This window comes from Danio rerio, chromosome 4 (genome assembly GCF_052040795.2).
Source record: "Danio rerio strain M-AB ecotype USA chromosome 4, GRCz13ab, whole genome shotgun sequence".
NCBI lineage: Eukaryota > Metazoa > Chordata > Actinopteri > Cypriniformes > Danionidae > Danio > Danio rerio.
The window spans coordinates 166377-185000 of record NC_141024.2 but is presented as its reverse complement, the minus strand read 5'-3'; the positions used below and the strand labels follow the sequence as shown (position 1 = coordinate 185000).

Sequence of the window (18624 nt, the reverse complement as noted above, 5' to 3'; positions counted from 1 at the left end):
ATGCATTAAACACTGTCCTCCAGCCGCGCTTCATTCTCCATATGTAGAGTTTGTCTAAAGCAGGATGCAGTCAGCAGTGCAGTCGCCCCCTTATGGTCAAAAGCGACGTGTATCTGCCGGTTTGTTTACCTGCCGGAGTTCATTGGCATTTTCCCGCACATGAATTCTGACCAATCAATAAGCAGTTTAGGAACTGGATATGCAACAGCATCTGGCCAATGAGAGATGTGGATTGTGTCACATGACTGCATTTTGGTTCTTTTCAACTGGTTCTGACCAAAGCCAGCAGTGTGGTGTGAAAACGGCCCGAAGACGGCAGAAAATGCAGCACTGTATCATGTATTGCTCTTGGTCCAGACCAAATGAAGCGAACCACAGATGTGAACGCACCCTAAGACTCCAATTAAACACACATATTTATTTTCCTCCTCATATTAACAACCGAGACACACGCTTGGTTCAGTCCAGGGCACGTCTGCCCAAGCTCCTCCGTCCTGGTGACATCCCGTAATTTGGAACAAAAGCGTGAAGGTGACGTGCCGCTCTCCACATGTAGTGAAACCACAGAGCGAAACACACGGCTGAATGGGCAGATGAACATTAGTGTAGTCCTGGGTGGAGAAAGACGAGTTTAAACAGCGCTGAAGCCCTGAAACAACCACGTCATTTATTCTGTCTAGCTTAGCTTCTTCTGAGCTTGTCTAGGTTCTGTTGCTGCATTCATTTATTTAACTACAGCTGTTCATCAAGTTAAAGGTTTGATACTGATTAGAACATGATGAGCTCCTGAAATATCCTGAGACGATCTTTAAGAAGTCTTAAAAACTATTGAACTTTAGGATTCTAACGTGACGTATAACTGAGGAGGCGATACTCAGCGGACCGGCTGATTCCACAGCCCGCTCGCCTTCATTAGCGCAGTCAATGATCTTTCTGTTCTGTGTTGGAGTGTGTGAACTGGTGTCAGGAGTATTGCTCCCGCTCCTCCACAGCGCAGCTCTGGTTAGCATGCCAATAGTGCAGGACTCCTCAGTCTTGATTGTGTGTTGACGTGTGATCTGATCTCCTCAGGTTCGTGAAGGAGAAGCGGCCGACCATCTCTCCCAACTTCAACTTCCTCGGGCAGCTGCTGGACTTCGAGAAGAATCTGAAGAGTGTCTGTGACCCGCAGCGAGCGGCCGAACCCAAGCCCGGCGTGTCGGATCTGCTGGAGCCGCTGACGCTGCCCTGTGTGCTGAGCGGCGTCTCTGAGGAGCGTCTGCTGGCCCGCGCGCTCTGCGGACTCACGCTCGGAGAGGACCTGAAGGAGAACACCCGGCCCAAGCGCTCATTCTCTCTTGATATTCAGTCGTATGGCGAGCCGGCGGCATCTGTGCGGGCGTTTCCCATCAGTGCGGACAAACCTGGCTGCCAGTTCTCCCCGGTGCAGGAGGTTTCAGAGCAGAGTCCGGATCAGGAGCGGGCTGAGGACAGTTCTGCGAGACCCTGGGGTACGCCAGCGCTCCAGCGCAGCGGCAGTGTGGATGAGTCTCCGCGTCCGGTCGGCGCGCTGAAGGGCTGGCACTCAGACATGCTGCTTGGGCCGGTGAGCGGTGGCTGGCTCCTGCCCCCTGACCTCTACCCCGGCCCTGGTGGGTCCCCGTACGGCTGCGCCGTGGGACTGGAGGCGGTGCGGCGGCGCGGGCGGCAGCGCAGCGGGGACACAGGAGACTCTCGCCGCAGCTGGCACGAGGAATCCAGCTTCGAGAAACAGCTGAAGCGCCGCAGCTGCCAGATGGAGTTCGGGGACGGCGGGACTGACAGCCGATCCAGAGACGACACCGCAGCCGGCCAGACCAGCTTCAGCGGCAGCATGGAGATCATAGAGGTCTCCTGAGGAACACTCTCTCATGCTGATCACACACACGGACACTGTTGGAGCAGTGCTGCTTGGTGACTTTTCCATTATTATTCCTGATTAGTCTCACCTGGCTGATCATTCCCCAGAGTGACCCGGCTGCATTGCTCAAAGGTTGCCCTGTGCATCGTCAGCAGAACTCTGCTGGTCTCTGGTTCAGACTGAAGCTGGAGTGTCCTGACGCCAGCCCAGCTGCGGTGCTGAATCCAGGAGACTCGATTCTCAACCCATCAGGAGATGTTCTGAATGTAGGGCCGCGCAATACTGGAGGAAACTGACGATCGATGTTTGATTCTTCTGCGATACGCATTGACTATATTTTCTCCTGATGACATGAACGCCTCAGGAACTCATCATGCTAGAGTGATTGATGATAGATGTAGACTGAGCGCATCTGCACCCCATACAGCACACGGATCAGCACAGTAGAGCACAGAGCAGTCTATTAGCCGTGCTGTTCAGACACAGCAGCTGTACAGTCAGATGTAGAGTAAGTCTTCACAGTCTGCAGAGGTCAGCGTTTCAGGGGATCGACACAGAGGGCCGGACAGATGCTGCTGTTGGTTTTGATCCTCTCCACATGTTGGCTACTGCGTGCTGTAATGTATTAGCCTGAACGCTTTACACTGGCCTGAGACGCTCACACAGCTGCAGGCCGTAAACACATGCGGATCATCACTCACCGGACAGCTGATGGGTAACCTCTGCAGATCATTGATCATCCACACTGAGCGTCCTGCGCTGTGATGCTGCAGATGTGCACATGGTGGATGCTGGAGGAATATGTCCTGCAGCCCTCACTGATGCACCGCTATTCTGCCTTTAATGATTCAGATTTTCCTTTTCACCAGCAGATGGCGCTGTATGCATTACAAACAGCCTTCAGTTCCTCGCACACGCCTCTCATAAAGTCACCATACCTAAAATAGTCATTACTATTATTAACGTTAAAGTTAATTAACGCTCTCCTGGACTGCCGTCTGCTGGTAAACACTAGCTTAGAGCATCTTCTACTGGTTTGGAAACTATCATAGCGCACCCTCCTAAACTAGCCTAGAGCATTTTCTGCTGTTCAAAACTAGCCTAGAGCGCCATCTGCTGTTTCAACACTAGCCTAGAGCGGCATCTACTGTTTCGACACTAGCATAGAGCGGCATCTGCTCTTAAACACTAGCCTAGAGCATTTTATGGTGTTTAAAGCTAGCCTAGAGCGCCATCTGCTGTTAAAAACTAGCAAAGAGCACCATCTACTGCTTCGAAACTAACATAGAGCACCATCTGCTGTTAAACACTAGTCTAGAGCGCCATTTGCTGTTTCAAAATTAGCCCAAGACACCATTTACTGGTAAACGCTAGCCTACAAACGCCGTCTACTGTTTGGAAACTATCATAGAGCGCCCTCTTAAACTAGCCAAGAGCACCATCTACTGTTTCGAAACTAACCTAGAGCACAATTGGCTGTTAAACGCTTACCTAGAGCACTCTCTGCTGTAAAATGTTAGCATAGAGCACCATCTACTGTTTTACAAATAGCATATAGGATATCTGCTGTTAAACACTAGCATAGAGCACCATCTGCTGTTTCACAACTAGCCGAAAAACCGCCTGCTGGTAAACGCTAGCCTACAAACGCTATCTACTGTTTCGAAACTATCCTAAAGCACCCTCTTAAACTAGCCTAGAGCATTTTCTGCTCTTTAAAACCAGCCTAGAGCGCCGTCTGCTGTTTCAAAACTAACATACAGCACCATCTGCTGTTTAACGCTAGCCTAGAGCGCCGTCTGCTGTTTTAAAATTAGCCCAAAACACAGTGTACTGGTAAACGCTAGCCTACAAACACCATGTACTGTTTGGAAACTATCATAGAGCGCCCTCTTAAACTAGCCTAGAGCATTTTCTGCTGTTTAACTCTAGCCTGGAGCGCCATCTGCTGTTACACTAATGTCCATTGCAGAGAGGATCGCCATACATTCTGAAAATGTAAGAAGTAATCGATAAGCCTCAGTTCACCGATGAGTCGCCTGACTCAGAACACTTCCTCATATAAACAAACCATCAGAATATAGATGTAAACAAACCGTAAATGATGGTGATTAAGTCAAGTTCGGGTTATGTTTGTGCTTCAGAAGTGGAGATTTCCTTAAAATAAACTAAAATAATTCAGAATGAAGGAAGCAAAGCACACCAAGACCAGCCGCCTGTGGGAGATGATCTGCACCGACAGGAGCTGTGGTCTCAGGAAGTCCTGTTGATCTGGAGTCACACACACACACACACACACACACACACAGAGACTCTCTCCTCATTCAGAACCCGTCCGCCGTTCACACACAGCTCTGAGACACTGTTGGTTTCCTCCACTGGTGCTTTACTGTGGACTCAGAGCAGTGCTGATGCTCAGACTCTAGAGAGACATGCTGGCCTGAGATCAGTGCTTATTCTGCATCTGAGGGTCAGCGGTGTGAGTGCCATAAGGACTCTTCAGACTGATCAGCAGATGATGATGATGATGATATAGAACACTAACGCTGTGAAATCACTCACATTACTGAGGATATGATCATTGAGGTATTCTGAATCCATGATGACCCGCCGTGTTCAGAGTGTGAGATCAACAGCCGTGTGTGTGTGCGTGCGTGCGTGCGTGTGTGTGTGTGTGTGTGTGTGCTCGTTCTGCAGATGTGGATCAGTAGCAGGTTATTGATTGCTGAAATAAAACACCAATGGTACTTGATCAGCTTGATCTGTCTGCTTTAGAGCTTATCATGGAGAGATAATACTGAGAATAATAGAGTGATGAGCATTACCACATGATGAAGAGCAGGAGTGTCTGTGATGTGCTCGGTGTGTGTTTACACAGGTAAATCTTGTGTTCTACTCAGGGGAGCTGATTGCTGTTGGGCTGGGCTTTTAGTTGGAGGTTTATTCTGTTGTCGAGAGCCATCTTTGTGGATAATTTCAGCACATTCATTTTATTTATCCAACACAGATGAACAGCGAATTTGTGGAGGAAACTACATTACCCATAATGCAGCACAGACGTTTCCACCAATCACAGAGCCACAATATTCCCCATTTAAGGAGGGATGCAGCCGGAAAATAGCAATAATTAATTATGATATTTACTAAATTACTCATTAATTCTGATTTGTGTACGTCTGTTTTAAAACACTAACTGACCCAGCCGGGACTCGAACCAGTGACCTTGCTGACACCACTAAGGCACACAGTGCCGCCCAACAGTAATTATACTGAGTGTTCTCAATTAAATTTTATTTTATGAGGATCTAACCTTCACAGTGATGTTAGAATACAGCGTGTTGTCGGTAATAATAAGGTAAATAACTCGGGTTGTCCTCCGGCTGCAGCTGTATCCCCTCTAGACTTGACTGCGAGTCACGAGCCTCTTCATGAAGTGTGCGATGTTGTGAAGGTAATTGCTCTGATATTATAGATTATAACACTTATAATAATACACTTATTAGGGGAAATACATTTAAAATGATTATACTACAGAAAAGTAGACGGGATTAACGAGTGAACGTAGTGGAGCTCCCAGAGGGACGTTCGTCCAATCAGATTAAAGGGATTTGAATATTCATGATCGGCATAATGAGCGCAGGTGTAGACGATTGAAGGAGCACACGTGACATGAGCGCTTATAAACACCAGCAGCAGCAGAGCTTCCGCACACTCACAGGCTGCTTATCAAGCCGCAGGAGGTTAGAGAAGGTATTTACCCTCAATTCCTTTACTTCAGCCTGAGTCAATGCATACAGTGTCTAACAAACACACACACACACACACACAGAGAGAGCAAGTGTGTGTGTCCAGATCCAGCACAGTGAGAGATTTACACACCTCACACACGGCCCGAACAGCCCATAAACACATGGAGAGACACACAAACACACCATATCTGAAGACTGAGCTTTACAATGAGGAGATCTGAACTGCCTTCATAAACACACACACACACACACACACACACACACACACACACACACACACACAGCGGATTATCACCCCAGACACTAACAGTAATGTGTGTGTGTTTGATTAGATGGTAGTGTATTGTCATTGGCCGATGTTCATGTTAATCTGAGCTCTGCTGAATGTCCGTCATCTGCAGTCTGCCAACTCATGCCTGCGCCTCACAGATGATGATGATGATGATGATGATGATGAACACCGAGCTGAGAGCAGACTGACGGAGGAGCGCTGGAGCAGGACTTAACACAGGTAAGAGGAACACACACACACACACACACACACACGAGTGTTTCTCAGCACTGCGCATCAGTGCCTGATCTAGCAACAACATCTCCAGTGTTGCCAAGCAACAGCAGCACGGCCTCCAGGGTGACGTCACAGAGTGCTCAGCTTTGAGCTGCTGTCAATCAAACAGTCATAAAGAGAATACACTATAATAACTGCAATAATCACACACACACACACACACACACACATCTGACATGTCCGTCCAGATCTGTCCTTTATTTTAGATGTGCATGAATGCTGTTGGACAGTGGGGAAATGAGCTGTGCTATTGATCATGTAGCATTATTAGTGGAGTTTAATCCCGCTTGATGTGCTCAGAACATGACGTGTCAGATGCAGATCATGATGGAGGATGTGAGGGCAGTGCACAGAGAGTCGGTATGCCTAAAACACTCGTGTTCAGTCTCCTGTTAGCTCTAGAATGAGCTGGAAACACAATGACAGACGCGTATATTAATCAGCTCTTCCTCATTCTCTCTCATATTTCTATTAGAGGTGTTAATAAAGTCAGTTAATCAGATGTAAAAGTCGGTCGCTGCGCTGTCTCCGCCATGTGGACAAACGCGGAACTGCAGCGGCAGCCATGAGAGAAAAGAACTACAAACATGGCGGACATTCGTGCTATTATTGAATCCTTGACTGTGATTGTGCCTGTGAATGCTTTGATTTTGTTTTGCATTTAATACATGTATTTACAGCATTATTAATCATATATCTGTGGAATATCATATGTAAATATACAATGATCCAATACAGCTGATCCAGAATCAGTCAATGGTCTCGTCTCCAGCTCTGTATGTGTGTTGAGGAAGTGACCCGTGCATGTTGACAAGTGTCTGTGTTCCTTCATCCAGCGGTGGACTGGCCACTGTTTTGTAAATGTGGGCCGGCATGCTGTTAAATGTTATGTTTTATATGTGGTGTGTTTACAGCACATGCAGGCTGCTTTATCTCCTGCAAGATGTGAATATGATGATGATGATGATGATGATGATGATGATGATGATGATATGTTGAGCATTGGCCCAATTAGCAGTGGCCGGCTGGTTTCGAGAGGGACTGACCCAATCAGAGGTTATGTGGATGTAATGTAAATCTGGCGAGAATTTCAAACACACAGTCAGTCAATAGTGTCTGGCTGCAGCCTTTATGATGCAAGCTGAGACTGCATCACTCAGTGATGCAATCTCAGACACACTGCACTCAAATGGAGTGACGTCACTGTGATAGGCGGGGTTAGGGGTGGGGTTAGGTGAGCCCATTAAAAAGCATTGGATGCAGCTCAGATTGCACTGCACCGAGTCTGCAGCCAGACCCCTCTCCAGTAAGTGCAACACAAGCTGACTGTCAGAGATGGACCGTGATAAAGGAAAGGTGAAAAACTAATAAAGAAATCTGCTCTAAAATCAGACGCTGCCAAATGAATAAAATCAGCTGAAGTGGTCTCGAAAGGGAGCAGCGCAGTGGTCAGCACTGTCGCCTCACTGCAAGAAGGTCTCTGGTTCGAGCCTTGGCTGGGTCAGTTGGTATTTCTGTGTGGAGTTTGCATGTTTGCATGGGTTTCCTTCCATTTTCCCTCAAGTCCAAACATGTGCTATAGGAGAACTGTGTATCCACTGCCTTAAACATGCTGGTACAGTTGGCGGTTCATTCCACTGTGGTGATCCCAGAATAATAAAAGGACTAAGCTGAAAGGAAAATAATTGTGTGTATAAATTTGTCATAAACAGGTTGTTTTTGCTCCAGTCACACACATTACATGTTTAAATGTCCATTATATATGCTGCTGCTGCTCATGTAGTTTCACCATCAGGACAGCAGTGTAGTAGTGAATGTGTGTGTCTGTGAACGGGGCTGTGCCGGTGTGGGAATGTGGGCTGGTGTGGCTGCAGTGCCAGGGCTGAATTTCAGTCCCAGTCTGACCCTGCTTACAGCAGTATACTCTACCAGCATTATAGACACTGTGCAGCTCTCTCTCTCTCTCTCTCTCTCTCTCTCTCTCTCTGCATCAGCAGCTGTAGTTCTGTCTCCCCTCATCACATTTTCAGTATTTTATATATATATATATATATATATATATATATATATATATATATATATATATATATATGTGTGTGTGTGTGTGTGTATATATGAGCAATATCACACTTGTAGTGCAACATGGCTGTATATCGGCACTGGTGGGAGGTGTGTGTTGGCATGAGACCGCAGGCTGAGTGCCTCAGTGCCTCCACCAGTGCTGATATACAGCCTTATTGCACTGCTATGAGTGTGATATTGCGTTTATACAACAGTTTGACGGCATAATTGTGTCTATAAAAACAAAATCAAACATGGAGAGTCTCAAAAACCCTTTTGTATGAGGAACTACTTTCTTCCGCGCTGGATTCTGATCATAAGCTGACAGTAGAACAGCCGAGCGTGCGTCTTTTACACTGTAGATCTGTCGTGTGTGCTGGCTGTGTGTGGGCGGAGTAATACACAAAGAGTGAAGAGGCTGTACGGGTGCTGATATTACTTAAATACATCACGGCTATCAGCCAATCAGACTCCAGAACCAGACAGAACTGTTGTATAAATATATAATGGCTGAATACTGAACTGTTATATTAGTCCAGAATGGCTGAGAGCGTCTTTCAGCAATATATGAATGTAAGGTGTTATAATTATTAATAAGAGAGAGCTTTTCACTTCACACTGATTTAATCCTCCTAACATCAGAAATGGAGCTCATTAGAATAAACTCTCTGAACACACACACACACACACACACACACACACACACACACACACACACACACACACACACACACAGCGTCTCCATCAAAACCACAGCAAATTAGAGATTACCGAGTCGGAGATTAGCACTCCTGGTTAAACACCTCGTCCTCTCTGCGATGCGCTGCTTATTTCATTTATCTGTGGGATTTTAGTGAATTAAACTGCACAAAGCAAAAGTACTGCTGCAGACCCGGAGGAGGAGAGCGGCTCTGCAGAGCACACAGGATGAGGAGATCAGCTGTTCAGGAGAGAGCTGCTGTGGATGTGAGTCTGCTGATCTACTCTAACAGTGTGAGCGCGCGCACACACACACACACACACACACTGACTGACACATGTGGAGTGTTTCTGTACACACGAGCGTGAGCACAGGTGATGTATGTGATGGTGGAGCTGCTCCTCTTCCTCCTGCGGTCCGTCATGTCTGCTCAGTGTCCGTCTGCTGCTGTCTCTCGTCACGTCTCCTCATGTGTGCTCTGCTTCTGCTGTGTGCTCATGTTGTCTGGATATTGAGCGTGTCTTCATCATCAGGCGTCTGCTGCATCTCCTGCTTCACCTCTGACATCTGCAGGTTTAAGGATCCTCACACACTCTTCTGGCCTAATATTCTGCAGCTCTTACATCACTTCAGTTTGCTGTGAGTTGGTGATGTGTAGCTACAGCGTGTTGGTGAACGTTTAATGAATAGGGTTATCATGGTCTGATAGCTGTGCTTGTCTGTAATATATATTTGTGTGTGTATATATATATATATATATTAAGTATTACATTACAATCTTGAGGTAAAAAGTGTTGTGTTTTCCATCTCAGCTGATCTAAAAGCTGCAGTGTGTGTGTTTGACACCCGGTGGTTGAGCTAGATCCTCACTCCTGCTTCAGAACACACACACACACACACACACACACACACACACACACACACACACACACACACACACACACACGGGTTGCCAGATTGACAGAAGTGAGCTTGACTATGGAGCCTAAGGCTGATTTATACAGTGTTGTCAATAAAACCAACGAGACTCAATAGAAGGAACGTGTCCCACATTAAAATGAGTTTCAATCCAAAGCAACAGCTCAAATGAATATCTATTAAACATGTACAGTTCCTCACAGCAGAACACTGATCAGCTCAGCTCATGTGCTGTGTTCAGTGTTGACCGCTGATAATGTGAGTCTGACATGTATCAGCACACTACTGACAGCAGAGTTCAGCTCAGATCTGGAGAACACACAGTACAGCTGACTGACTGAATAATTAAACCAAGGCAACCCGGGCGCTGAAATATAATTGGCTACACTGGCAGTGGGCGGGTTAAAGAGACCAAAACACAGACAGACGCTCAGTAACACACATATGAATATGTGACTGTGTTTCAGATAAAGGTGAATGTTCACTGAGCATGTTTCTGAATATCTGCACACACATGATGCTGGTGTCATGCTTCAGTAGACACACACACTCACACACAGCAGCTTTAATCCTCAACTGTACTAATCAGAGCTCAACAGTACTGTACATGATCACGCACGCACACACACGCACGCACACACACACACACACACACACACACGGAGGAAAAGTTCACTTAGTTTATTTAAAAAAACAAAAACAAGATCATCTGAATCATTACAACAGCTTATAGACCAGAGGAGGAGCGACGAGGAGCTGTACACACACACACACACACACACACACACACACACACACTAACAACAACTGGACATCATGGAGAAGCAGACTGATGAGGAGCAGACGATGATTAACACACACGCACGCACACACACACACACACACACACACACACACAGTGAGGATGCACCGCTCCTGTAAAGTGCAGAAGATGAGTCGCTGGTGTGAGCAGAACCACAGGAACACAGAGCATGGCATTACCCAGAAGCCCTTGCAGAGCAGGCCAGTAAAGAGCGGGAGATTTGGAGAAGCAGTTACTGACACACACACACACACACGCACACACAAGTTTAGTGATAAAGTGAAGGCACAGACATGCGTAACCAAACACCCAGAGCAAGACTGGTGCATGCTGGGTAATGTGGGGGAGGGGGGGGGGGGTCTGTGCTGGTGAGTTTCCCTTTATGAACACTCAGAGGATCCAGAAGTGCTACAAACACACACACACACACACACACACACACACACACACACACACACACACACACACACACACACACACACACACACACACACCAATGCATTATGGGAAATCTAAAGCTTAGACCGGAGCTCTCTCTCACACATACACACACACACACACACACACACACACACACACACACACACACACACACACACACACACGTGCGCGGCTGCTCGTCCTCTGATAGCTTATAAATACAGGATATGTACAGTGTGCGGTATAAAAATAGCAGAGCTCTTCTGGCACTCATGTAGAAAAGTGGAAAACGGCGGCAAGAGTGTGTGTGTGTGTGTGTGTGTGTGTGTGTGTGTGTGTGTGTGTGTGTGTGTGTGTGTGTGTGTGTGTGTGTGTGTGTAACCGCTCAGGCACGAGTCGCCGCCGTGATTGTGTGTTACGCCAGCAGGTGGGCGGGAGGTGTGTGCTGATTGGCTCCTCCTCGTCTCTCATATAAAACAGTATAAAAATAAGCGCGCCGCCGCGTCACAGTGTAGAGCCTGCAGGGGGCGCCGCCGCGCGGCTCAGGAACTATTTGGCATGGACACCACACGCGTGTGAGTCAGATTAAGGCAGCGTGTGCGTGTGTGTGTGTGTGTGTGGGTCTGATAAATCTCTCTTCATCAGTGTCCACGTGTGGGTAACCGCGGCAACACTGTATAGAAATATATAAATATGCTCTTCTCTTACTGTACAGCGCCGCCAGAGCCCTCAGCTGTCCTTCAGCGAGACACAGTCACTTATATATATGTACAGAGGCAGTGGGGGCGGGGCCTGGCGCGCAGGGGGCGGGGCTCAGGAGGAGTCTGTGCAGGGCGAGGGCGGCGGCGGGTACAGCTGGTGCGAGTAGCTGCGCTCGGTGTACGGTGACGGCGGGCAGCTCTCGCAGTTCTCCTCCGCCGACAGGTACTGGCTGCGCGGCGTGGGCGGCGGCGGCAGCGGCTCCGAGTCGTAGTTCAGGTCGCTAGCGTAGCCTTTAGCAGCAGTGGCGCTGGATGCGTGCGGAGCCCGGCGGCCCGGCGTATAGTCACTGTCGCACACATCCGTGCTGCACGGCGTCGTCGGAGGAGCGAAGTGGCGGTAACTGTACGGCCGATAGCTGCACAACACACACATTAGCATGTTAGCATACAGAGGTTTAGCATTAAACGCGTGATGGGCAGAGGACATGTTACCTGTAGGAGCGGTGTGTTGACGGGCTGTTGGAGGAGTAGCCGAACTCCATGGTGTACTGAGACCTGACGGTGGCTGGAGATGGAGGAGGGTTCAGGATCTGCAGAACAGCAGAGACATTACACATACATCATCAACTCACTGTGTGTTATAGAGAGAGCCTCACACAGCTGAGTGGAGCTGACAAACCACCTGCAGGAACACTTCTCCATAACACCGCCTTCCCTATCCCTGAACACTAGAGGCCCGCTTCACTGAGTGCTGCAGGTCCGGTCAGATCAGGTCAGGACACTCTCATGGCCATTCCCACTGTCAGACGGTGCCTAACATTGAGTTCACACTGCAGGATTTAAACCCGATTGAGCCTGATTTGGAAGTTACCTTGCTCTCCGACAGATCGGCTGTGATTGGGGAAAATCTACAGGTGCTCAGCGCTCGGCAGTGTTTATGTGTGAACTACTGAACAATGCATCTAAGAGGCTCGCTGAAGCGTCACCGACACCTCACAGATGTAAATTTAATAATCTAGCATGCTGAATATTCCAGAACAGTCGGCCGACTCCACCCCACGCATGGTCAGATGTAGTGACGAGCCGCAGCCAATGAGAGAGCAGATCAGCATGTGCTGACTGGCCATGGTGCTCAGGAGCTCAACAGAAACGTCTGTGATTGGCCAGAACGGGCATCGATGCGCTCGCTTCATTCTGCATTAACAGACACGAGAGTGGGCTATATTAACAGCAGAACTATTAGATTACCACACTGCTCATCCTGACCGTTCCCACATGAGACGTCATATTTACATTTAAAGCTTCTATTGAGGTATTAAAGTAAGCTGTCTTGAATGTCTGTCATCATATTTCATGACAGCATTACACTGAAAGTATGATCTGTTCTGGTAATGCAGACTATTAATATGAAGAGATTGAGGTGAACACAGAACACCAGTGTCCATCTGCAGCTCCTTCACCAGACTCCACACTCATACACACTCGTACACACTCGTACACACTCGTACACACTCGTACACACTCGTACACACTCGTACACACTCGTACACACTCGTACACACTCGTACACACTCGTACACACCAGGGCTCGAAATTGCGACCATTTTGGTCACATATGCACCCGAAAATTAATCTATGCGACCTCATAATATATATGGAGCATTAGTGCGACTGCAGATAATAGTTGTAGTGCGACCTGTTTTGATTTTTTGTAAAAACGTGCTGAATCGCTCTTCTCTGCCGCTATATTGGTTCATATTAGCTGTCAATCACTCAAGGTATTCCGCTGTCAGATGACAGGGAAGGAGCTTTTATGACCACGGGAAATGCAAATGGCTGAATATTGAAAACTTAAAGCGCACAGGTTTGCAAACCCCACCTAAAGTTGAGGCGCAGATGAGAGCGATCATGACACGTCACGTGGTGAATATTGATCCGCCAGCTGAGATCAATCGAGTATGCGCTTCTTGGAGAAGGTGCCCGAATCTCGATGCGTTCCGTTCACTGCGTGTTCAGCGCAAATGTCCGCTAAAAGTCAAATCTAATACTGTACATATCATCGCCAAAGAAGCTCGCCTTTACTAAGTTTACACTGAAACTGCGGCTCATAACAAAGACCGGTATTGCGCCGAAGGTTAGCGCAAGAATCCTGCTCTGCCTGCTCATAAATTGGGTCGGCTGACTCGCCTGCTTTTCCACTAACACAGAAAAATGAAGATCAGCTCAGACTGAACCTTTAAATTGACACAAACTGAAACCAAAACTTTTAAAGAGTGATAGAAGTGAGACTTTACTTACTTTCTTTTGTCTATTCTTGTTTGAGGTGTATATTATTTTTTTATTTATTTACTGATGACTGCTTTGCAGCTTTCATCATTGAATTGAATGATTTATTATAATCTTTTGTTTGTTTTGTAGCAGAAATATTATTTATTAAATTGACATGCATATAAAAACAGCAGCACAAAATAAATATTTCTTACTGCAATGCTTCATTTTGGTTTGATGCAAACTATACAATTATTTTTCATAAAGTAACAGACTTTTTATAGCAGATAACCTACATTCATGCACATTCAAGGCAGCATCATAATGAGAAATGTTATTCATTGTTACTATTATTGTCATTTTCATCATCATTAATATTCTATGGCCTAATTATTAGACATTCATTTTGGAATTATTGCACACAAATATCAAAGTCTTCGCAGCATTAGTTAGATAGCTGTTTCTGGTTTTTGTCAGTCCTATTGATGTTGTTTTAAAATACAATAAATCCCTTAAAAAACAATTTGCAGCGGTGCTCATTCATTTTTGGTGGTGCTCCTAAATTTTTTCTGGTGCTCCTAAATATTTGAAGTTGGGAGCACCGGTGCTACCAAGTAAAAAAGTCAATTTCGAGCCCTGCACACTCATACACACTCGTACACACTCATACACACTCACGCCATCAGGCCCACTCTCCTCACAGACACACAGCTTGTGATGTCGTTGCGATATGTACTTATATTTCTGAGCATCATCAGCCACGGCGAGGGCTGTGTGAGCATGCGCAGGCTGCATCGGAGCACACACACACACACACACACACACACACACACACACACGGGCACTTGAGGCAAATCAGCCTTAATGTGGAAGGGGGACATCACGGGCACAGTAACAGCTCTGGCAGAAGTACTGAAACAGCTGTGTGTGTGTGTGTGTGTGTGTGTGTGTGTGTGTGTGTGTGTGTGTGTGTGTGTACCGGAGGGAAATATGCTCCTTTAGTGCTGGACGAGCTGCTGGACGAGGCTCCGGTCACATGAGCGCGGTCGTACGGTGGTCCACTGCTGCCTCCCATGATGCTCAGCGAGCCCATGACTGACTTCCCTCTGGACATGCCTGAACACACACACACACACACACACACACAAACACACACACACTTTAATTATTCATGTTTATTGTTCATGAACACACACAAATAACAATAAAACACTCAGAAATAATCATATTAATCTCACACACACACACACACACACACACACACACTAGTATCTCACACACACACACACACTAGTATCTCACACACACACAAGCATCTTACACACACACACACACACAAGCATCTCACACACACACTAGTATCTCACACACACACTAGTATCTCACACACACACACACACGCTTCTCGTCAGTGTGAGTGTTGTTGGAGCTCCACCTGGCAGTGATCCGCTCAGGGATGCGGGGTGTGGGACGTATCCCAGCGGCACCGGCGGCGGTCCGTGAACCACGAAGTCATTGGTCATGGTGTCGGCGTCGTCCTTCATCTGCGGGCAGAGCACGCGCTGGCACACGAAATACACCGCGCCGACCACGAACAGCACCATCACCACACCCACGATTGAGCCGATGGTGTTAGTGGGAGCAAACGACGGCTCCTCTGTCGCATCTGAACACACACACACACACACACACACACACACGTCAGAGCACCATCATCATAAACACGCATCATCACACTCATCACTGTGGTAACCCTGCTGGGTGATCTCCATCACTCTGGGTTGATGTGGAGTCCTCATGTGTCTCTCTGTGTTTCAGGATTCTGCTGACTGATCTGACTCTCACACACACATTTAGAGGAGATGATCAACACACAGTGTTCAGCCGGACTCTCCTGTGCTGATGATCTGCCCACTGACCCCCATTATAACCACACACTCACCCCAGCACATCCACTGCTGCACTCACTGACATGAGGAGGACCAGAGTCCAGTTCTCCAGCTGATCATCAGCGACAGAGTCTGGCTTACAGACGGAGACAGAAACTCGCCAGCACAGGCTGATCATCAGCAGGAGAACTCACACTGTCCCCCTTAATCCCAGCAGGGACACCAGCATGAGTCAGTACTGCAGCGTTCTCTATATGATGAGTGAATGGGTCAGAACCGGCACCAGCATCACCACAGGAGAGTCGCTCCGTCCAGCACACAAGGGTTAAACCATTCATTCATTCATTTTCTTGTCAGCTTAGTCCCTTTATTAATCTGGGGTCGCCACAGCGGAATGAACCGCCAACTTATCCAGCAAGGTTTTATGCAGCGGACGCCTTTCCAGCTGCAACCCATCTCTGGGAAACATCCACACACACACTCATACACTACGCACAATTTAGCCTACTCAGTTCCCCTATAGCGCATGTGTTTGGACTGTGGGGGAAACCGGAGCACCCGGAGGAAACCCACACCAACACGGGGAGAACATGCAAACTCCACACAGAAACACCAACTGAGCCGAGGCTCGAACCAGCGACCTTCTTGCTGTGAGGTGACAGCACTACCTACTGCGCCACTGCCTCGCCCGGTGACACCACATCTGCAGTGATCATTGCTGTTTCTGGGCAGAGCTTTGTCAGATGTATCTACACAGTGTGTTTCTACACTCAGTCCTGGAGGGCCGCTGTCCTGCAGAGTTCAGCTGCAGAGTAAGAGCTCGATTATAGCCCAGGGGTGTCTGATCAGGGCTGGAGCTACACTTCGCTGGGCAGCGCTCCTCCAGGACTGGGTTTGGACACCGCTGAGGTAGTGTCTGTGTGCTTCATCAAGCTCTTACAGCAGCCGATCTCGTCTGAGTTGTCTGTGCAGTCCATGTTGTTGTCACATTTCTTGTGTCGGCCGATGCACTGTCCGTTTGAGCAGGTGAACTGATCCGCAGGGCACAGAACTACAGACAGACAGAGGTGAAGAGTCAGACTAGGCATGAGCTGATAACCGATTCACTGTTCACAGGACAGATGTCTGATCAGGTTTGTGTTTTTAGTGATGTCAGACGCCTGAACCCTGTGCCAGCGCAGAGCTACAGACATGTTCAACAGTAATGAGAATATATACACACACACACACACACACACACACACACACACACACACAGACACACCTTCACACTTGTTCTCGTCGGAGCGGTCCTGGCAGTTGATCTCTCCGTTGCAGCGCAGCGCCGCGTCCACACACTGCCGGCTGTCACACTGGAACTCCCGGCTGGAGCAGACAGGACAGTCCCGCTCATCACTGCTGTCATCACACTCCGCAAACCCGTCACAGCGCCACGCCTGCGGGATACAGTCCACCTCACCCGACACACACGAGAACTGCTCTGGAGAACACGTGGGCGGCTCTGAGGACACACACACACACGCACACACACACACACACACACACACACACCGTCATCATCAGCAGAGATCAGACAGAGTTATCCTGCAGATGAGCAGTGAATCTGTACATGAATACACTCTTTTAGTGTGTGTGTGTGTGTGTGTGTGTGTGTGTGTGTGTGTGTGTGTGTGTGTGTGTGTGTGTGTGTGTGTGTGTGTACCTCCGCACGAGAGCTCGTCCTGCAGCAGCACCAGGTGAATGGGGCAGGAGCAGCGTGTGGTTCCGTCTCCTTTCACGATGCAGATGTGTGTGCAGCCGCCGTTATCAGACGTGCAGGGGTGTTTACCTGTGCGCACACACACACACACACGTCATTACCGTAAAGAGCACTCGCAACATACTTGAACATTTATACTTTACTGTTGAGATTCCCGTCACACACACACACACACACACACACACACACACACACACACACACACACACAGACAGACACACACACACACACAGACAGACACACTCACACACACTCAGACTCACTGTACTCCTGCATGTCCAGCTGGTGGACGGCGTGGATGTCGCTCAGTGAGGCGATGCGCGCCTGTATTTTGGTTCGTCCCTCTCTCGTCACCTTGTGGATCCTCTCGATCATCTGCTGCTGCCGGTCGATCCAGTACAGGAAGTTCCCGAACACCGTCAAGCCCACCGGCTGCAGGATGTTGGAGTCCTCGATCACAATCCGATTGGCTCCTAGGCAGAAAGGGGCGGAGATACGGGTGGTCAGAGGCGGGGCTAAGCATGTAAATCAGAATCCCGAGCAGAGCTGAGCGAGAGGAGGAGAGAGAGGAGGAGAGAGAGGAGGAGAGACTAGCGAGAGGAGGAGAGAGAGGAGGAGAGAGAGGAGGAGAGACTAGCGAGAGGAGGAGAGAGAGGAGGAGAGAGAGGAGGAGAGACTAGCGAGAGGAGGAGAGAGAGGAGGAGAGAGGAGGAGAGACTAGCGAGAGGAGGAGAGAGAGGAGGAGAGAGGAGGAGAGACTAGCGAGAGCAGCACACGAGCACATGCGGAGGATGAGACAGACAGCAGATGACGAACATCATGACTGATCAACTATGTGGAACAGCAGAAACTCCTCGAGCCCTGTGCCACCCCTGAACCCTCATCATCATCATCATCATCAGTGTGACCT

General features: G+C 48.2%; 2 protein-coding genes across 4 annotated transcripts in view; one reads left to right on the top strand and one right to left on the bottom strand.

The window, feature by feature from the left end:
• The window catches only part of dusp16 (dual specificity phosphatase 16), a 13511-nt gene extending 8880 nt beyond the window's left edge, over positions 1-4631 (top strand). For 2 of the 3 annotated variants that reach the window (XM_087246412.1, NM_213240.2), the window contains one exon: positions 1072-4631. In XM_087246412.1, the coding sequence (XP_087102538.1) occupies positions 1072-1876 (805 nt within the window). In that variant the 3' untranslated portion in view covers positions 1877-4631. The other variant, XM_087246413.1, reaches the window with a different exon arrangement.
• A 5910-nt stretch (positions 4632-10541) lies between these two features.
• Positions 10542-18624, bottom strand: part of lrp6 (low density lipoprotein receptor-related protein 6) — a 30828-nt gene continuing 22745 nt past the window's right edge. The window contains exons 16-23 of the mRNA NM_001134684.2: positions 17978-18187; positions 17658-17783; positions 17220-17456; positions 16896-17006; positions 15502-15732; positions 15046-15182; positions 12291-12388; positions 10542-12214 (exon numbers count right to left, since the gene is read on the bottom strand). Of these exons, the coding sequence (NP_001128156.2) occupies positions 11911-12214; positions 12291-12388; positions 15046-15182; positions 15502-15732; positions 16896-17006; positions 17220-17456; positions 17658-17783; positions 17978-18187 (1454 nt within the window). The 3' untranslated portion in view covers positions 10542-11910. The remainder of the gene's footprint in view (positions 12215-12290; positions 12389-15045; positions 15183-15501; positions 15733-16895; positions 17007-17219; positions 17457-17657; positions 17784-17977; positions 18188-18624) is intronic.